Source organism: Meles meles, chromosome 11 (genome assembly GCF_922984935.1).
Source record: "Meles meles chromosome 11, mMelMel3.1 paternal haplotype, whole genome shotgun sequence".
Lineage (NCBI taxonomy): Eukaryota > Metazoa > Chordata > Mammalia > Carnivora > Mustelidae > Meles > Meles meles.
This window is the reverse complement of record NC_060076.1, coordinates 91,743,980-91,766,424: the sequence shown is the minus strand read 5'-3', so window position 1 is coordinate 91,766,424 and position 22,445 is coordinate 91,743,980. Positions and strand designations below refer to the sequence as shown.

The following is a 22,445-nucleotide window of genomic DNA, read 5'->3' as shown; positions in this document are numbered from 1 at the left end:
ACCTCCCTTCCTCATGGTTTCCAGTTACCTCTCTGGCCTCAGGACTTTGTTCAGGTTATTTCTCTAGCGGGAATAGTCCCCTAGCCAAGCCTTCTTACTCCCACCCCAGCTGAAAACAAAATTCAAAGTTCTTACGATAGTTTATAACAGTGTCTTTAAAACTTAGTGAACTACCATCCACAGTGACAAGGTGAGATGTGCATTTTATACTCAGGTAAATACACACACCCAGGAGTACACACACACATGTGTGCACACACAGGCACACCATGCCTTTAAATGATAGAAATAAATGTTTCTCAAAATAATGCTTATCCTTACAAGGTGTAATGTGCTTGAATGTTGGCTGGTCTAGGCCAGTCTCTTTTTTTTTTTTTTTTTTAAGATTTTATTTATTTATTTGACAGAGAGATCACAAGTAGACAGAGAGGCAGGCAGAGAGAGAGAGAGAGAGAGAGAGGAAAGCAGGCTCCCTGCTGAGCAGAGAGCCCGATGTGGGACTCGATCCCAGGACCCTGAGATCATGACCTGAGCCGAAGGCAGCGGCTTAACCCACTGAGCCACCCAGGCGCCCAGTCTCTCTTTTTTTAATAGCTCTTGTGACCTATTAAAATTGTGAATGTGACCCATAGTTTTAAAAAAAAATATTTACAGTTTGCATGTTTAATTTTTACCCACTTTTTCAAGCCCGTTTCCTTCTGATATCCTCCTTCATTATATCCAGCCATTCTAGACTTGTGATTTCTTCCTAAATATCAGGATCTTTCTTGTGTTGTGGCTTTTCACATGCAGTACTCTCTTCCTGATATGTTATTCTTTCTGCTTTTCATCTTTTAGTTTTTAAGTTAAATCTCTCCCCTTTTTGATAACATTCCTTGATGCCTCTAATAACCCCCCCACTTATTTGCTTTCACATTCGATTTTTCTTCCACAGACTGAAGAGAATTTCTAATTATCTTATTGTATTACTTATTTATGTATTTATTCCTTTTTTTTTTTTTTTTTTTTTGGAGAGAGAGAATGAACAAGCGGCGAGGAGGGTCAGAGGAAGTGCAGCTCCCCAGTGAGCAGGAAGCCCAAAGCAGGCTGGATCCCAGGACCCTGAGATCATGACCCGAGCCAAAGGCAGACGCTTAACTGACCGAGACACGCAGGCGCCCCTGCATTTCTTATTTTTGAGCACACCTACTCCTCCTCTAGCCCTCGTGATCATACATGTCATGTCTCTTTTGTTCCTTGTATTTTAGTTGCCAGAAGAGATGCTCAGTAAATATTTGTTAAAAGAACGTGGTCAGAGTCGCCTGCAAAGAATAAAACCTTCTCCCCGTGTAAGATATTATAATGATCTGCCTTATTATATTCTATCTCCATGGTACATCTTATGGTGGAAAACTTGCAGGATACTCTATTTCCTTAATTAACCATTTTCAGGCCATTGCTTAATCCTCTGGTTGACTAGCTTATTGGCAGGAGGACATTCAAAACCTGGGTAAAATACAAAACACACAGTTCAGAGATACTCTATATCTGGAGTTGTGGATAAGACACTTGACGCTAAAGAAAACAGAAAATTGGTGATAGCTAAGGTAAATTGACATAATCATCCTAGTGAATATGCAAGCAGGGAATACTCAGGGTCACGCCTAGCCCAGGTGTGTGCCGAGGCATGATGGGATGCAAACAGCACTAATTTACTGAATTCAATGGATCAGCCCTGACATTTACATAGAATCTTATAAAAGAGTCCGCTATGAAGCAGCATCTGTTAGCAAGTAGGCACGTATCTATGTATTTACATTCATTACTGGATACATATGCGGGACAATGGAAAGTCTTCTCTTCTGCTATAGAAATAATATGACACATTATTTTCATAACAGTCTGGCAGTCAATAAAGAACAAGCAAAGGAACACAGTAGCACTTTTCAAATGCGCACAGGACTGCTCGGGAATTTCGCTGTTTCAGGAGCGTTCGGTCCAGAAATACTAAACTGCTTTCAGTCTGATATGCCAAATATTGAGTAATTTTCTGGAACATATGTTTTGGGAATTTGGGGGGAAAATAGTGTTCGGGCAATAACGCCTATGTATTCATTATGCAGTACGAAAAACAGGCTGATCTGATGCATCAGAATTAAAGAGTCCTTACTTCCAGTACTTAAGAAAGATCTTTGTCCTGTTGGTGCTTCTTTTTCTTTTCTTTCTTTTTTTTTTTTTAAACATACATTTTTCAGTATTTCTCCAGGAGCTTAAAGCATTAGACATGGCAGAGACCTTTTGGAGTTATCTGTGCATGACTTTGGCTCTGACTCTGGAAACAGGACTCGAACGATGGGTTAATGCTTATCATCCTAACCTTTGAAGGACAGGGACTGGAGCACCTGGGTGGCTCAGTGGGTTGAAGCCTCTGCCTTCGGCTCGGGTCATGATCCCAGGGTCCTGGGATCGAGCCCCGCAACGGGCTCTCTGCTCAGCAGGGAGTTTTAAAAGTCTCCATTCCCACTGCAAGGGTGCATTTGTCAGAAGACAAATTCAGAAACCCTTCACGACACTTCATTTCCAATAAATTTTGTCCTCCCCCCAAAATTGTCAGTCTTTATTCCAATATGTGTCTGTGCAGTACCCCAGTCTTGTCCCCTGTCCCAGGGGTCGTGATTGAGTGATGAGGATAACTTGTGAGTCAGGCACACTCTTCATTGAATTTTCCCCTTCGCCCATTCTTCTCTCACTTTCTAACTCACAAGTGATCTCTAACTGCTAGAGGGAAGTATGAAAATAAACGTGGGTTGCCATGTTTTCATACTGGCTTGAAGGCTGTAGAGATTTTATGTATCTGTGATGCATTGGTTTGTATTCCCCTTGTTCCCCGAGAACTCCTGAGGCCTGCCCCACAGATGGAGTGACTTAAGTCCCTTGGAATGTGTCTCTTATGGTAGCATACTGACTTCCATGATCATAGAACCTCTAAAATCCAAGTGTGTGGTGGTAAGTATCCTCTGAAATAACCCCACCTTCTCCATCTTTCCTCGTTTGTCGTGGGGAGGACGTCTCCAAAGTTTCCATTCTGAGTCAGAGAAGAGGGAGTGTGGTGCTAATTCACAGTGAGCCCAGATGTAAGCAAACCCCAGAGAGCAGCAGGAAGCTCATGGGTTCTCTGTAAGACCTGTAGGGGCTGTTTCCCACAGTCCTTCACAAATAATGACAAACAGAAAAGGTTGTTTTTATGTGATGAAATGGTTGAGGACATGGGTTAAACGCAGACTCCCAAATCTATTTTTTTAAAGATTTTATTTATTTCAAAGAGGGAGAGAGGGAGAGAGCAAGAGACCACAAGCAGGGGGAAAGGGCAGAGGGAGAGGGAGAAGCAGATTCCTAGCTGAGCAGGGAGCCGACCTCAGCCAAAGGCAGATGCTTAATGGACTGAGCCATTCAGGTGCCCCCAAAATCTACTTTTTTTTTTTAACTATCTGTTTGCTTTAGACAAAGCTACGTAATCTCTTTAACCTTTTCTAAACAAGTACTCCCCTTATCTGTGAACTAGAAATTATAATAGTACCTATCTCATAGAGTTGTAATGAAGATTAAACGAGTCAATACCTGAAAAGCACATTAAATAGTGCCTATTGCATAGGAAATGATCAGTAAATATTAGCGATCATTAGCTATTGTATGTTTCACTTGTGAAATCAGCTTCGTGTGGAGAGCATGTTAATCATTTCGTTCAGACTGCGAAAAGGAAAGCCAGCACCATGCCCAGCTTTCTGCAAGTATTTATTGTCCTAGGTATATCGCTACACTTTACTTGGCTTTACTTAAATATCAACATCAGATTGTGTTATTTTAAGTACAGTGAAATAGGGCACTATCGTATTTAGTGGGCATAAATTAAAATGAGCACGTTTCTCTTTTTACCTAAATTCAAAAGCACCATGGCTGTTTTTTTATTATATAAGTGTGTAATGAAAGAAATATATAAAATTACTTCTGGTTGGGAAACAGAGCAATGATGGTATGTATGTATTTTAAATGGCATTTTTCTGTTCGTAAAGAAAAATGTTCTCTATGGGGTATTTCACACCTCACCCAAACTAAAATTTATACCTGGATCTGTGGTAACTTTCTGGAAAGCAGTAACTTTACCCAGTGGAGAGTACTTCTAGAGTGCCTTTATTATTTTACTAAAATTTACACTATAAATTATATTACAAGATAATTTATAATGGTTTTGAATGACCTGCTTTAAGTGATACCAAACCATCTTAGAATAGTTTACATAAATTTTCACATTTTGCCACAACAAAAAAAGGGTTTACGGGGGCGCCTGGGTGGCTCAGTGGATTAAGCCGCTGCCTTCGGCTCAGGTCATGGTCTTGGGGTCCTGGGATCGAGCCCCGCATCGGGCTCTCCGCTCCGCAGGGAGCCTGCTTCCTCCTCTCTCTCTGCCTGCCTCTCTGCCTACGTGTGATCTCTCTCTGTGTCAAATAAATAAATAAAATCTTAAAAAAAAAAGGGTTTACGTTTTAGAAATTTATGAAAGTGGCTTTTATGTCACAAATATACTTTTAAATAGAATCATATTTTTAATTGCTTACTGGTATCGCTGCTACAAACCAGCAACTGTGTTCAATGTTGAGGGTACAGATGGGAATAAAACACAATTTCACAGGAGTATGAAGACACGAGGAAATTAAGAATAAGCGTATTGAGAGCTGTTTCTGGGACCCAGAGAACAAAACATAACAGCCCTATGAGGAATGGCCGCGGAGGGCAGGGTGCGCGGAAGAGTAGTTCCGGGAGGAAGCAGGGAAGAGGTCAGTGTGGTTGGTGTGAGTGAGGAAAGCATTTGGAGACATAGCTAGCCACGTGTCTGGACATCCTGTAGGCCGCAGCCCTGCTGCTGCTTGTAAGGCGGGTCAAGGGTTTTGAATTTCTTCTGAAGACCGGTAAGAATCATAGAGAGGTTTTTAGTTTGAGTTTCATATTTGAATTTTGGGGAAGTTCCCCTGGTGGCAGAGTTGAAGGTAGATTGGAAGAGAACCAAACGAGAGGAAGGAAAACCAATTTAAGGGGCAAGGATAATAGAGAACCTTGTGAACGAAGGCAGTGAGAATGGAAAGGAAGATTGGAGATAATTTTGTGGGTAAAACTAGTAATACTTTGTGACTGACGTCAGTCTGGATGAGGAAAGAATGCGGTAAGGAGTGGCACTGGGGAAAGAAGCAAGCGAGAAAGGGACTTTCTTTTTAGCCGTAAGTTAAATTTTACATATGGGGACTTCCCATTTATCATGGGGTTTCCTAGTGGAGATAACTAGGTGGCTGTTAGAAACCCAGATTTTAATTCTTCAAGTATAACCACAGAGTGGAGAGAGATATTAACTCATGTAAGGTCGTTTACTATGAGCATGCGTATAGTAAAAATAGGTGGTCTGAATAAAAATGAGAAAATATAAGAGCTAAAATTGGAGACCTCAGAAAATACTCGTATCATAAGAGCCAGAAAACTAGAGCCTCCAAAAGGTCCTTTAAAGGTAGTAGTGAGAAAAAGCAAAAAGTGGACAAGAAATGCCACAGAAGCAAGAGCGGTTAGGACCAAGGGACTCTATATAGACCTAGAAAGTGTCTGAGAACATACACACCAAATTGTCAGTAGTGGCTGGCTGTGGGGTGTGGGGCTGAAGAGAATGATGCTAGAACTGAGAATTTTCACCGGATATTTGAAATTTTTTTTTTTAATAAAAGTGTTTTATACCTCTCCATACTATTTTGGCAACTCGTTGTGAGCTTTTAATTATTTCACAATGAGACGTGAAAACCAAAGTCAGGTTAAAATGTAAGGGATAGTCCGCTGGAAAGGAAAGATAAATCAAGCAAATAAGCCTCTTAACCAGAACAGGAGAAGGAAGGGCAGCACCGTCGTGCTGTAGGTCGGTCAGAGAAGATAAGGACTTGTCAGCCTTTTAGCTTGGTTTTTAGATTAGGCCACAAGCGACGTTATTAAAAGCAACTGCCATGAAAAGCCAAGGGCAGACGCTTCACTGCATTTGTTGCCAAGTAGAAAGTAAGGACGCGAAGAGGTGGCATAGTCATCTCGGGGAGGAACGTGAGTGTGAAGGGAGGAAGTAGAGAGAGGGATGGAAGGTCCAGCGAGAGGGAACCATTTGCTCAAGGTCCTTACGGGGGCAAGGAAGAGATCGATGCGCACTCCCTTGGTCATGGAGGTTTATTGCAAATTACCCAGGAATGGGAGGTAGCATGGGGATTTGACCTGTCGGCCCCCTTTTTTGAAAACTGGGTTCTGCAGGAAGTGTTTTAAGGAATTGGAGAAGGCCCTCAGCAAGATTTCTTGGCGGGATGAGACCTGAGCTTATTTCCATGCTGGAGGTAGGCACCAGTCAAGAGCAGAAGCTGTCAAGGGCAGAGGAGTGTTGAGATACTTAACTAAAGGAACGTACCCTTCATTTCTGGAATGAAGTCTCATACAGAAGTACAAAACTCTTCATGTTCCAAAGCCTAAGCTAACTGATAGAGTATAAGCATCAATTCACACTAGAAAAGAAATGAGGATGATATAAATAAGCTACTAAATTGCTTCCTTTTTCCTTCTTCTTCTAAAGCCGAACAACAACTTATCCTTACACAGAAACGCAGATGTACAGCCAAAACACTGGAGGGAATTACTTTGATACCCAAGGGAGTTCCGCGCAGGTGACTACCGTGGTTTCATCCCACAGCATGGTGGGCACTGGTGGGATTCAGATGGGCGTCACAGGAGGACAACTCATCAGCAGCTCTGGAGGAACCTATCTCATTGGCAATTCCATGGAGAACTCCGGTCACTCTGTGACACATACCACTCGGGCCTCCCCAGCGACAGTAAGTATTTGAGTTTTTGTTTCTTTCATTTAGCTTCTTGGTAGCCTCCATGGTCCATTTTCTTCTCGAGGGAAGAAGAAAAAAAATAGACTGGGCCGGGCACGAATGTGTTGAGTAGTTTTAGTTCTGTGGTATTTTCCAGAACATGGCCCATGTGCCTCTGTGCGGGTTGATCCTGATATGTCCCCCCCGTTACGTGAATTGGGAAGTTTTTTATTAGTAATGGGCAGAGAGGTGAGTCTTCCTCATTGATGCTGATTTTTGTAGGCTTCCTTCAGTGATATATGTAAAATACTGTAACTTTCTACTGAAAGAACTCACTTTTTTCTTATGCTGATTTACACTGGCTTATGAAGAGTAAAATACAATTGAGTTTGAATTTTCACATCTTTCAGTAGTAGTCTTTACTCATCACCAGAGAAGTTACCATACGGGCAGCATTTCCCAAACCTCAGACATTTAGTTTGGCCATATTCTCTTACATCGCCTGTACTATTATTTACTCAATGTATTTTTAAAAATTGATTCACTTCTAAAATAGAAAACCATGTGTAATTTTTTCTAAAATATATAAAAACCCATACTTAAACCGTAAAGTTAGAAGTGTTTACCCATGTGCCGTATTATAAAGTCCCTCTGTTCAACCACAGAGACACTTCGGGAGAGACTGATGTAGGTGATTCCAGTGAAAAAACATCTCCGTTGGCTCTGGTGATGGGAGTGAGCATGTATCTGAGGAACCTGCCTACATATTTGAGTTTTCAAGTTTTAAAAATTTAATACAAATATTTATTTTGACACAGATTTTAGTGTGTTATAATGCTGTCCTAGAAATAGTAATAACAAGCTGTGTAGAATTTGATACCATCAAACCGTGTCCTGAGCTTTCCAGCCTCCCCTCAGCTAAGTATAAAGAGGATAATCACTGAGAACCGCCCCCCGGCTGAAGTAGCAATGGAAGTGGTTATGTACGTGCTTCATGTAAAAGGGGGCTGGCAATTTGAATTAAGTGCATTTCGTAATCTTGCCGTATATTTTGTTCTTACAATGAAATAGAGATAGAAACAAATTGAATAGGAAATAATTATGACAGGCTTTACCTTTCTCATTTTATGGATTTTCCTCAAGATATAATATATACCTGGTAAGTAGTTTGTTTATAATTTTTATGTTTCTAATCATTGCATGTGTTCAGACTTTCATCACTTGGTACCTTTTCCCTGATCCATCTCTAAAAGTTCATTATATTTTACTGTTCCCTACTAACATCAGAACAGATGACTTGCCATTCTGAGGGAGAGCTCTTCTTTGTACTTTTTTCTCTGTGTTTTTGAAGCATTTCTTATGTGTGTTTGTCTCTTGCTTTTAATACCACTAAATATGACATTTCTAAACTTTGTAGCCACACTGGTATATTTATGTCGATTAGAAACGAAATCATGGATTCTGTGGACCTCATTTCCCCGAGCAGTAAAATAAGGGCTTAGTTAAACTAAATGATACCTTAATTTCCTCCCAGCTTTAAAATCATAATATTTACAATTGTAAATTGTAAAATGTTCTAGAATATCTTTACTCTAAAAGGAAAGGAGGTAGATCATGTACCGTACTTTATAGCGCTCCTGATAAAGGCTACTCGGAAGGTCATTTTCAGTGAAAAGGAAGATACTTGCCACTTCTCAGGGCCTGAGGAGAAATGAAAAATGGGGAAAAAGAGTTCTTTCCCACTGTGCTTTCACCCACCCTCTCCCATGCTGGCGTACCATCTGCCCCATCCCCAATTCTTCTCCTTCCATTTCTCCAGGAATTGTTGTCTGTCTTCACACTGACTGCAGGCTGTCTGCTAAACATCCTCATCCACTGGATATTGGTTTCTTAATTTATTAGTATTATCACTGAGTTAATAAAATTGATGATTTGGGATCATGACAGTGTAGTTGCAAATGTAACAGAGTAAGTTTTATAGTTTTGTTTTGTTTTCTGTGTAGAGTATGAAAAGTGGCATTACTCTTTAAGTTGTCCACTACACAGATTCGATGTGTGATTTTTATTTTAAACTAACGCTTAAAATAGCTGAGTTATAGTAACTGGGAATAGTGGAAACCTATTAAAAACCATTGATCCGTAGTATCAACTGTATATATTAATTTACACTTTCTAAAAGAACATTAATACCTAAGGTTCTCTTATTAAGATTGCTTTTTGGTCCTTGTTAGCAAAAGGAATAAAATCAATAAATAAAAAGGTAACTTTGCATGGAAAAATTGTAAGGTCAAAGCACAAATGATAGTGTCCTATGATAGATATATCTATCCATCTAATAATCTAAATATTGTAACATAATACTTATAATCTATATAGTAACAATAATGAACGATCTAAGTATACCTCTGCTAGTGTTGATTGTGTTGTCTTCCATTATTATCAAGATTTATATTTGATTTAGATTCTCCTCTCAAGAGTGCAAAAGACCATCTCCTTCATTCACCAGGAAGTGTAGAGTTTCGCATCCGTTACTCTAGTAAAGCTAACCAAGACTAAGTGCCGTGCAACCTGTTTACGATTTCCTACCATTCTCCTTTTACTGACTGTTAGAAAACTTACAGCTTCTGGTTGTTTAGACTCCCAGAACTCAAAGATTATTTTGGTAGGTACCATGCCATTAAAGGGAATTTGCTTATTTTCATGTATCTTTTTCATTCTCTGGAGAACCACATGAGCACAATCTTGAGCCACTTGTTGGTCAAGACTCAAGCTGTTTCTTTCAACATTGAGCCAGGCTGTGCCATTGAAGTTCATCTGCCTCCGTGTTCTTTAGTGCTCAGCCTGTCCCCTATAGCATGCTTAACACAACTGACCGGGTAGCAGTAGTCTATACCGTGGCCAGAATTCCTGCCTGGGAAATAGTCCATTGGGGTTATAGCTTAAGAGGCTATAAGAAGTAGAATGTACAGTCGGCTAATTCAGTGAATGTGAAACTAGTCAAGTTTTGAGTTCTTGGGAACAAGAGAACTTTACTCAGTTCGTGGGTAGCAAGGTTTCTTGCTCTGGTTCTCAGAAGAATTGCCTTGATTCTCTCTTGCACTTGACTTTAGTCTATACAGAAATACTTCTGTCTAAATTCAGTAGGAATAACTTCTGGCTCAAAGAAAAGTTTATTTCAGTGTGCAAACCTAGTTCCCAAGAAACGCCAGTAGAAACAAAAAGATCATTTCAAATTGAAGCCGTTGCTAAGAAGAATAAACAGTGCTTGAAATATTTTCTTACCTATCTAATATTTAGTATACAACCATCTTTCTTATTCTAGAAAGATTTCTGAGTGATTAATGGAAAATTTGCATTTGAGCAAATGATTCCCTTCAGTTCTATAACTTTAAATGACAAAACATTTACATAACGTGTTTTAGTATTTGATCTTTGCATAGTAAAAGTTTTCAGATTTCAAGTTACATAGAAATACCAGAATTTTCTGAAAGATTATGATGGCGATACATACAATTTTATTTTACGAATTTTATTATAAACTACTGATATTCAGATTTGGTCAAGATACTATTTCTCCTTTTACTGTATTTTTTTATTTGATTATTGGAGTCGTGTGTAATTCATATGCACATACACACATATATACATATGTTTTTATTTATATAAATATGTATACACACAGTAATAGCAGTAATAGACATTTCCTGCTGATAGTATTAATAATTTTCAAAAAGAGTAATATTTTTAATGGAACATCGCTGGATGTGAGTTCAGCTAAGTTACTACTTGAATAAGTGTTTTATGTTTTATTAAATTAATAATGCTAGGGATCTGTTTATTGTTAATATTTCAGTGGCACATGGATATTAATGTGGAGGAGTTAGCTTCAGGCACAACTCTGAGCTCATCATACTTTGATATTTCTCCTGATTGCATCACCATGATGTTTCCTTGTGTGTCTTCATTCATTTAAAACTTACTTTTCTGGGGCACTTGGGTAGCTCGGTGGTTAAGTGTCTGCCTTTGGTTTGGGTCAGTTTCTCAAGGTTCTGGGATCAAGCCCCACCTCGGGCTCCCTGCTCAGTGGGGAGCCTGCTTCTCCCTCTGCCCGCCCCCAAATAAATAAATAAATAAATAAATAATTTTTTTAAAAACACCTCTCATTTTTCTTCATTATTGTTCTGTAGAACCACATCATTTGCAGAATTTTGGAACTTGAACCCAATTTGCATTTGAAGATCAAAACCTTGTGATTGTAGTTAGTGATATTTTTGTGCTCATCACAACATAGTTTAGTTTATACCAGACGGTGTAATAATCAGCCATTTAAGAAGCTTTATTTACTTACTTCTCCATAAAGTAACATTTGTGTTCTTATAATTAGATGGTTATTTATGGAGGTGTTTTTTTCTTCTTGTTAACTAAATAAGATCACATTAATCATTTTTTAGACTGTAATACGAGAACTTATTTTTATACCTTTCTATATATATATTTAGTGTATATTTAGTAATATATATGTTAAACGGCTCTTGCTAAAAGTAAATCCCACCAAGAGACACAAGGAAAATGTGTTGAAACTAATATTGTTTATATCTCTCCCTCTTTTGATTAATGTAAAACACCGTCATTTCTTTCAGTGGCCTGGGAGGGAATTTGAATGTCCATCTGCTGCTCTATAAGTCAAAGTCTGGCCTATCTTGTGTAATTATAGAAAGTTAAGCTTTGCTTAAAAGTTAGAGATGCTTTTATTTCCTTATTCTTGAGTTACATGTTATGGATTCAGTGTAAGGGAATTTCTTTTTTCTGAAAAGATGAATGGATGGGGAACCTGGCTGTCTCTGTCAGTAGAGCACATACTCTTTATCTCAGGGTTGTAAGTTCGAGCCCCATGTTGGGTGTAGAGATTACTTAAGAAAGAAAACAGGTGAATGACTGTGTTTAGTACCTCCAGAAAATGCTTTTGCCCTTCTTATTCCTTTACTGGAATGGTCCCAGTGGCCATTTATTCTGTTTTTATTAATTTGTGTATGTGTATTAGTTACACATTCTTAAGTAATACGAGTGGAAAGATCTAGGAGTGTGCATGATGCCTGTCCTCCTGACACTTTTTTCAGGCTTGTGTCAAGGTTTTTGAGTGTCATGCTAGAGATATTCTGTGAATAGAAGAGCAGAATGTCTCTCTCTGTCTCTTTCTCGGTCTCTCTGCTGGTCATTACGTTTTTTTAAAATACAAATAATAATTAAAAAATACTACATCTTGCTTGTTTTTCACCTAACAGTGTATCTCAGAGATCTTTTTTCACATCAGCCCTGGAAGGGCTTTCTTATATTTGTGGGAAATGACTGTTACAGAAGGTGGCAAATTGCCCATCTCTCATACCAAAGCGGGGAAAAATAATGTTGGATTCTGGGTTACTGCTATATAGAGGTAGAAAAGCAAAATAGTCACCTGAGTTGCAAATTTCTGTTTAATTATCATATGTAAAAATACACTTGGAAGAAAATCTTTTAATTTAAAAGTGTGCATAAATTATGCATAAATCAGTTTTATGTATTTCATATATTACAGAAATAATCATTCCTACTTTAAATAATTTTCTTAGTCTTCCAGTTAGTCTCAGTGAAAAGAATAAAAACAAAACAAAACTTTTCTCCACTTATTTTGGCAGAAACACGTATGTCCATTACGATCCTAGCATTTTCTGTTTTCCTGTGCCCTGTTTCTCTAGGCCAGCTGGAGCCCTCACATGAATCTCCTCAGAGAGAGTCCCACGAAATCTTCTGTTTCCTGTACTAAATCCTAAATTGAGTGAAGGTTCCAAGACCTCATTTTCCAAGCACTTAATACAATGGGACTTTGAGTGACTGGTGGTCTCCATCGCTTTATCTCTGTTCCATTCCACCGTCTGTCAGTTCCACTCTGCTCCAGCCTTGAAGCTACTAAGATCTAGAAGCCGTAATTTTGCGGTTAAGGCTGTAAGACATTCCACTCCTAGAAATCCTGATAAACTGGAAGGTTAAGACAAACAGAATGACAGGGGCCTTCAGCCTCTCCTGAGCATAGCTGACGGGTTCTCCTGAATTTGTAAAGCCAAGTGTAATAAGTTATTTTAATTTTTAGCCGTTTCCTAGTGAAGCAGGATTTCAGAACACAGGGGTGTTGTAAACATGCCAGAAAGGGCTATATTCTGTTTCCTGTGACATCTAGACTAGGCAGGTTTCATGTTGGTAAATTCTGATTAATGAATATGGAAATAAGCTACATTCCAGGTGACCTCTTGTATAACTTTTGCTTTATCCTTGTATTTATAAGTCACGTTTCCAATTAATTTACTAGTTTGAAACTGCTCTAGATTTTGAGGGACGAAAAAACATTACTCATGTTTCACTGCTGGAGACCAGGTAATTGCAGCTAAAATACGAAATGGCTTGGTGACAAATTAAAATACAGGAGTCATTGGGGGCACCTGGGTGGCTCAGTGGGTTAAAGCCTCTGCCTTCAGCTCAGGTCATGATCCCAGGGTCCTGGGATTGAGCCCCGCATCGGGCTCTCTGCTCAGCGGGGAGCCTGCTTCCTCCTCTCTCTCTGCCTGCGTCTCTGCCTGCTTGTGATCTCTGTCTGTCAAATAAATAAAATCTTAAAGTAAATAAAATACAGAAGTCATTGTTAAAACCATGCAATTTTTTTATTTCATTTTTATTTTAATTCCAGTATGGTTGGCCTACAGTGTTATATTAGTTTCAAGTGTTCAACATTGTGATTCACCAAGTCCAAACATCACCGGCCGCCCATCATAGCCAGTGCTTCAAACCCATCACCTGTGTCCCCATCCCCCCACCGACCTCCCCTCCGGTCACTGTCAGTTTGTGCTCTGTAGTTAAGAGTCCATTATTTCTTGGTTTGTTTCTCTCTCTTTTTCCTCTTTGCTCTTTGGTTTGTTTCTTAAATTCCACATATGAGTGGAATCGAACAGTATGTACCTTTCTGTCTGACTTATTTTGCTTTGTATTAAGCTCTCTAGCTCCATCCATGTTGTTGCAAATGGCAAGATTTCATTCTTTTTTGTGGCTGAGTAATATTCCATTGCTTATATATACCACATCTTTTTAATCCATTCATCTATCAGCGGACACGGGCTGCTTCCATTATCTTGGCTCTTGTAAATAACGCTGCAGTAGACAGGGGTGCATGTATCCCTTTGAATTAGTGGTTTTGGGGTTTTTTGGTTTTTTGTTGTTTTTTTTTTTTGTATATTAGGGGTAAACACCCAGTATTGCAATTACTGCATCATAGGGTAGTTAGGCCCATAAGATTTTAATACTGACTGTTCCACTGGCTCATGTTTTTTCATTTAATGAGGGAAAATACAACACAAAGCCTGTGACCAATTACCGATTTTCAGTGAGAGAAAATCTCTCCATGTTCCCCTGTTTATCAGTTCATCCTCCAAAAGTATGTGATTTGATTACCGTCTCCTCAGCATGCATAACTACAGTTGTGTTTACTAGCCCCAAGATTATCTGGTTTCTTTCAAAACTTTGCTATTGTCTTTGATTATAACTATTGGAGCCCATACATTTCACTGGCTCGGACTTTTGTAATCTACCTGTAGAATGTTAGAAATAATTTTACACATTCACTTTAAATTTACCGCTTACAAGTTTTAGTACCTTTCCCATCTGCCTTATAGGAAAGGAAGATGTCGGGGTTTTAATCATGCTTTCAAAATTACAAGAAAGATGTAGTTAGATAAGAAAAAGAGAACAGAAAAATAGAATTTAGATAAAGAGCTCAGCATTGCAGATACAATTGTATACCTGATAAGAACCATGAGCAGCAGATGAAAAACCATAACAAACAGTAAGACAATTTAGTAAAATTAATATTCAATGAAATTAGTAGTTTTTCTAGATACAAATGACAGTAGTTAGAAAATATTATGGAAGCCAAGTTCTCATTTATTATCAATTTAAACCACACCATTTAGTAAACTAACAATATATGTACGAGGTCCAGCTGCTAAACAGAACTTTAAAATTCCTAAGGCCCGAAGAGAAGTTTGCGTGATTGAAAAAGAAGTTTCAGTATCACACATTTTGAATCTTCCTAAATTAGCTTTAATATTTCAATATGAACCCAATCCAAATACCAATAGATTTTCTTCTTTTTACAAGAAAGGCTGTTTATATAAATAAACATGCAAGAACAGTGAAGGAAGTTTTGTCAGAAGAGAAATAATGGAGAGTGGAGTGGGATGTTGACAGCCGTACAATTTGATCCAAACATATTGTGAAATTAGAGTAATTCCAACAGGATTGTTGGCACGTGAATAGAGTGTGTGGACCAGTTGTGGACTAGAGACTGTAAACAGGTTGAGTGAGTGTAGGAATATCGTGCGTGATAACAGTAGCATTGCCTTTCAGTGGAGACATGGTGGATATGTCAATAAATGATATTTGGGACAACCGGATGACTGTTTAGGAAAGAAAAGTAGATGGGTTCCATCCATTAACTCCTTATACAAAAATTAATTTCACTTGGTTGGAAAAAATGCATTTTATCATTATCCTTTGCTAGTGGTGAAGTATGGTGTAAAATCCAGAAGCTACAAAGAATATCTCTAAAAAAAGCAACTACATAAAGGGGAAGTGTTCCCCGTGACAAAAACCATAGGAAATAAAGGCAACAGTGAAACAACCTGGCATAAAGTTTTGAGATATTATATCTGAAGAACTAATTGGTTTAATGTATAGACCACTGTTATAAATCCATGAGGAAAAACGAAAAAGACCAAAAAATGCCGGAAGTATATGAATGAGCATCCCACTGAAAAGGAAATGAACAATAAAGCACAGAGAGAGACTGTTGTTCATCTCTCACACAGGTGAAGCTGGAAAAGTCAGTCAGCCTTGCCAGGGGCGTAAGGAAACCAGCCCTCTGGCTTGCTGTTGAGAGGAGTCTAATTATGGCACAGACAGGATTAGAGAGCGCTATGGAAATTTTTATAATAATGGAAAATACACATATCCTTTGACCCCAAGAGTGTACTTCTAGTAATTTACCCCACTGATAATACACTTACATATGTGAAATGCTGCGTGAACATGAACAACCATATTCATGGTAGAGTTCTTTATAACAGAATTGAGAGTTCTTTATAACAGAATCGAGAGTTCTTTATAAGAGAATTGGGGAAAGGCTGATTGTCCAGCAGCAGGAAAGTAGTTAAATAAATTTTGGTGCGTTTGTTCATTCAGTGGGATTTTATACAGCCAGTCAAGAATGGGGCAGGATGTGTACAGACGCAAGTGGACATAGAGGAGACACACATAGACCGAGATGTAGAGAGATGGAAAGATCTCCATCCATATTGTTAAGGGAAAAGGCAAGAGGTAGCGTGTGCATGCTTAAATAGAAACATACATTTGCATATGCTTATATAAGCACAAAGATATCTCCAGAAGAATGCATGAAGGAAAAAAAAAACATGGAGACATGTGAATACATTATCTATTTGAAAAAAGTGATTTACTATTTGGAAAAATCTCAAGCAAGCCCTTGACGATTATACAGTGTATCTATCTGGTCATGTTTCCTGAATGCCTAGAGCTGATGCAACCCTTCCTTTAGGAGCCCAGTGTAAAGACTCCTGATGAGATACCACAATTCAGGTGAAATCATGTTCTTGGAAGAAGTCCTCCTTTATTAGACTGTGGGAAGTTCAGAGAACAGAAACTGGCATTAAATTCGGTAAAGATCTTTGGATCCACTCTTAATCAGTAGTTTGGAGGGGAAGCGAATGTTTTGTGTTTGTATTCATGTACTTGGAGTCTGGATTAGTTTCTTTAATCATTCACTCAGACATTTATGGAGCCAGCAGTGTGGACCAGGCACGTGCTTCTGGGAGTATAAAAGGTTTACCATATGGGTACCAGAGCCAGTCTGGCATACCAGAAAGCTGCCCAATCCTCAAAGGCAAAAATGGAAATCCACAAATAGCCTCCAGACTTCTTTAAATCGGTTACTTTCACTTTTCCCTCTTACCACATTATTTTTTTAAATCACAAATGTTATTGTGTTATACATTGATTAATTTTAGATTCACCAAAATTTTATCTTCGGATTATATGTTGCTCATAGAAATTGCAAAATTGCCTCAAGGTAGAATTGCATTGGGTGGGAAAGGAGTGAAAGAGAAGCAAACATCCAAATAATACTTAGACTTCAAAATTGCTCTTTAAGTAGAGTTCCCTAGCACCACTGTAGGAACGAATGCCCATTCTCTCCCTGCTTACTCTCCCTAAAATAGTAAGTGCAGTCTGACCCTGACAAAGAAGAAAATTGTTGAGAATATTTTACTGCAGTGTTTCTCCAGCTTAGTTTGCCTTCTCTGGGGGCATTGATTAAATACATCCCTGGATGGAGCCCTCCCCCTCACCCCCAGGGCTATTGATTCAGTGTGGGGAGGGGTCCAAGACTTGCATTTTTTTTCTACTTTTAGTGGATGTATTATTATTATTATTATTGAATTATGAGAGTTCGTACAAGGCTTTTTTTTTTTTAATTTAATTCTTTTTCAGTGATCCAAAATTCATTGTTTATGCACAACACCCAGTGCTCCATGCAATCCGTGCCCTCCTTAATACCCACCACCAGGCTCACCCAACCTCCCACCCCCTCCCCTCCAAAACGCTCAGTTTGTTTCTCAGAGTCCACAGTCGCTCACGGTTTGTCTCCCCCTCCGATTTGCATTTCTTACAAGTGCCCTTGTGACTCCCATTATACTGATCCAGGACCACGACGCTTGGAGGAATCCTCCGTTTTAGTGATTATGCAGATGAAATACCAAGTGAACATGTGCTTTAGTACTCAGAATCATCTGCGAAAGGCAGATTTGAAATCTTCTACATTGGAAAATAACTTGGCCTTAAATCCTATCACTTAATTCTAACCCAGCAGGTTCCCGAAGGGTAATTCTAGCCCTGAGTCCTTACGGAATCGATGTCTCAGAAAATAATTTCCTCGTCACACCCTGATAATGCCAGTCTTTTGGGTCCCAGTGAGGGCGGAGGGATGTAGGCTGTACGGAGTGATCAGAGGAACCAAACCAGCAGTCTTGGTTTCAGTCCACCAACTTAAGTCAAATATTCTCAGAACACATTCAATTTATGCAAGTTTTTTTTATCCAATTTTTTTTTTCCTCATAAATATTTCAGAATAGCTTCAGGTGGTACAAAACTGCCAAAACTTCATGTTGAAAGCGACACAATTCAAATTTTTTCTCTAGATGTCATAAAATTATGTGAATGGAGAAGATTTTATGCAGTTAGACATTTGCAAGACCTAAAACTTCTTTGCTCTAAATGCCTAGGCATGTAAGATTAAGATCTCATCATTCTTTCCTCTGATGTTCCTGGTTGGAGTGCTTCCTGGAGGAAGCCCCTCTGACCCCCCCCGCCCACCCCCCCCCCCCCCACATGCACCAGGAGACTGTCATTTCTATCAGATAAATGTGGTGGCTACGTGTTCATGTTGGTCAACACAGATAGCTTTTCTGAACCAAAGCCACCAAGTAGACACATTAATGACTTGACCTCAGATGCAAACAAAATGTGAAATCTTAAGAGAGGGGGAGCAATTACCCCAAAGAAAATTTCCAGTCTTAAGTGTATTCTCTTGATTGGGTTTCTCTAAAGAAAAGGAAAAAAAAAAAGTGCTGTGTTAATTGGTGAGATGAATACAGTAACCTGTATGGACAAAAAAATGGAATTATTATACATTAAAGATAACTATTTTTGTGATGATTAAAATGTGACTATCCATTTAGAACTTTATGTTGCCTTTAACTAGATCACTTTGGAATCATTTTCAAGTAATACTTATCAATCATATTTAAACCCTTTCCTATTAGAAAGTAATTTCCTTATAAACCATTTAGAAAATGTTAATTTTGCAAGCCACTCCCCAGAAGTTTCATTTGATATATTTGATATTTTGACTTGAAATATTCCATAATTTATATTTATGTTGTATTTGCATCAATGGAAATGATATTGAACTTCGAGGGATATTTATTGTATTCTAGTCTCATATTTAATACCCATGTAATCTCAAGAAAATCCCTCAATCCCAGAGAACCTCAGTTTTCTTATCTGTGAAAAGGAGATAATATTGCTTGCCTTCCCCACTTCTCAAAGTTGCTGTGAAGATCTCAAGAGAATTAACGTAAAAAGGCTTTATAAACCATAAAGTATTATAATATTACTTCAGTTATTAAATCACTTTCTTTAACAGTTCTAGAAAGGAAATAGTTTCTACCAAGAGACCAATTTTAATTATAATGGTAGTTGAATATATCAATCTTGACCTTTATTCTTTAAAATAGATTAAAAAGCCATTTCAGAGTCAAGAGAATGTGCCTTGACCTATAAAGACAATGAATAAGGTGATATAATTATTCTTTTTCCTTCTGCCTTATTAGCATGTAATGGAATGACTGGTTGATATTTACATTAAGAGAGAGCCCTAATTGTCCACAACGTGATACTCTTATTTGAGTCATTGTACAGGCATACATAAATGGATGTATAAATCACATGTCCAGGGGAGCCTCTTTTTTACCGCATGTAACTTATGCAGAAGACTTGTCACCCTCCACGTTTCCCTGCATTTCCAACTGCAGTTTACCTTTTTGACATTATCCGCTGCCCCTGAATGAACCCTGTGCTTCAGCCATCCTTGAGTACTTGCACTTGCAGTATCTGGGCACGGTAGAGCTCTTATGAGGATTCTGTAGGAGAAAAAGCCGAGGCTTTCGCATCATACTGTCCAGAGCACAGTCACTCAAGCCTCTTTGTCCTTCCCTGTTCTCCCCACTCTGCCCGTTCTGTGCGCAGGTGAGGGCAACCCGGACTTCTGTCTTCCCAGATCCCGACGTCCTGTAAACCTCCCAGGAGCACCTCAGCCTGGGAGCGAGTCTGCAAAACGAGGGGCCATCCTATAATAATAAAAGGGCCATCCATAATGTTATGGGGAACTATAAATGCCAATTGCAAGTAATAATGGGAAATTATAAATAAGGGGGAAATGGGTTTTTTTTTCATATTTCATTTTTGTCTTTAGAAGTATTTGCTGCCTTAGAAGAAGTACAATATCGATCCCTTCTTTGAGGTTGGGAGAAGAGGACACAATTGTATTTGCTGGACATCCAGACACCATCTGAGCTCTCTTCTTCTCTTCCCATCCTCTTTTCCTAAGGGCTTGGGTGGGACTTGCCTCTGAAGTTGAAGTCCTTTTCGGGACTCTGATTCTTGGTTGGGTGCATCCAGGGTATCCCTGGGTGGTTGGAGACCCTCTACCTGTCCTTGGTTCCCACAAGGCAGCATTAGCATTGTAGTGACTGGAAAAGAGTTTGCAGCCCGGGTTTGAGGCCATATGTTCATCATTCTGTGTATCTCTCCCCCATCAGATCATAGGTACCCTGTCCCCTTCCAGGCCTTCTTAGAGGGTTTGCTCTCTTTTGTAGGAGCTCCACTGAGTTTTATGAGTTGTTTTCCCTCTTACATATGAAATACAGCACCTCCCTGGTCTCTTCTGAATTTCTAATCCTAACTCCTGAGAAATCAGGAAAGACTTCCGTCACTGGTGCGATCTGCTATATTTGCTAGATGCTCTCAGAATAATAGGGGCTTAAGTCTTCCATACACACCCGCGCGCGCACACACACACACTCTGCCGTACAAGACCTAAGGTTTGCCTGTTGACATGTGGTCATATTTTTATCACAGTTGTGATCATTGCCACTTTCTGTACCAGAAGCGAAGTCGTTGGTATAGTTTCTGATCAGCCCTCCAGACTTGGTATGGGGTGTCTTTTGCCCAAGTGAAGGAAACCCATGTACACCATTCCCTGATTTTCAGTCTTGAGAACTCAGCATTTGGTTAGGGAAGCCGAGTGTTGCACCTCTATTCATTTTAATCCTCCAGTGACTAATTCGCTGGTGACACAGTCCCGAACAATTTTTAAATATAGCCCTTTTCCTCTTTCTTTACCAAATGAAGCTTCAGTGACAGCCAGACTCCCAGGGGTGCCTGCTCTCTGACAAAGTCTGATTTTTCCGAATCATCTTCATGGCCAGTGACCCTCCCAGCAAGGTGCTCCACGCAGTCCCTGTTTTTCACACGATTCTCCGCAGTCGTTTGTCGTACGACACACTGCGGAGAGGTCTTTGCATCCTTCAGCTACCATGTGGTCAGAAAGAAACTGGCATGTGAGTGTGGCAAGTTCTCATTACTTGCGCGTTGACTCTTTGGACCTGGCCAGGCTTTCCATCGGGGCTGCCTCTGAGGCTTGGAGACCCCGTGATTCCCAGAGCTGGAAAACGTCTCATTTATCACTCGCTTTTCTGCCCCCGAGGCCGGCCACCCTTCCGGGGTTGCAGCAGCCTGGCTAAACACAGGGCAACCCCTCTTCTCCCATTGCTGAAAATAGTCTACAGGAGGATGGAAGCAAAGTTTCCTGTCTTCGGCGGAGAACCACTCCCAGAGTCAAGTCCCCTTCTCCCCAGATCCCTACGTGAAGCTGGTGAATCTGGAGGGTTTTAAAATTGTCGCTAGCATAGTGATGAGGATCTTCTTTTCTCTTCCAGAAAAGACTGATTTTTCTAGGGAGTCATGTGCCCAGGTTATCAGGAATGGACGGCGGTTTCTTACCTGCTCTGTCACATGGGGAGTTTCTCGATGTCACTCACCCCATTAATCCCACTTATTGCTCTGAAAGCCTGTCTCTCCAGGCCAGATGTCTCATGTCGGATGGAGCATCCCACCATCTGATCTCAGAAGAGTTGCCATAGCTTCTTATCTGATTATGAGGCAATAGTCCAGGGTCACCTGAACCAGCCTAAACTCCCAAGCACCACGTATCCTAGCAATAGGTAAGTGCAGAGAGGACGTGTACACTCCTGGTGACTCGGTTTCAGGATGATTATTCAGTAAGAGCTACAACTGGGCACTGAACCTTAGTTCAGAGCATTGACTTTTCAAAAAATAACCTCCTGTATCATCATCGTCTAAAGCCTCACTGGTTTAAGGAAGAAATGGAAAATGTTTGTCTACCATGTCCACTTTTTAATGACCCAAAATGGTAACCACGAATTCTTTCAGTCATAAAGAAATTAAAATTGCTGATTAATAAACCCACACAGACCTGGATTTCACCATCATCACTACCGCAATGACACCTCTGATCATTTTCACCTTTCAACTCAATGTGGAAAATCAGGCAACGCAGATCATTTTATTTTTATCTAGTAGACTGAAATCAAACCTCGAACTCTCAACACTCAAACTAGAAAGAAAATGTAGGCATTGTAGCAAATTAGACTTCTGAGCGAATTCTTCACAGACATGATCTAAAGTCACGTGAGGGTGAGGCTTTTCAGCTCTCTTTTTGGATATATGTGTTCTCTCTGCAAAGAACACTTAGGGATGCCATTTTAAGAGATGACTACCGAGGTCCTTTGTAGTTCTGCAGTTTAACATTTTCGTAAAATGCTTGCTTACTCATTACTCTGTACATTTACG

General features: G+C 39.5%; 1 protein-coding gene across 4 annotated transcripts in view; it reads left to right on the top strand.

Moving 5' to 3' along the window:
• RFX3 (regulatory factor X3) overlaps positions 1–22,445 on the top strand; it is a 284,224-nt gene that overhangs the window by 182,027 nt on the left and 79,752 nt on the right. For all 4 annotated transcript variants that reach the window (XM_046023089.1, XM_046023092.1, XM_046023088.1 and 1 more), the window contains exon 4: positions 6,617–6,875. In XM_046023089.1, the coding sequence (XP_045879045.1) occupies positions 6,617–6,875 (259 nt within the window). The remainder of the gene's footprint in view (positions 1–6,616; positions 6,876–22,445) is intronic.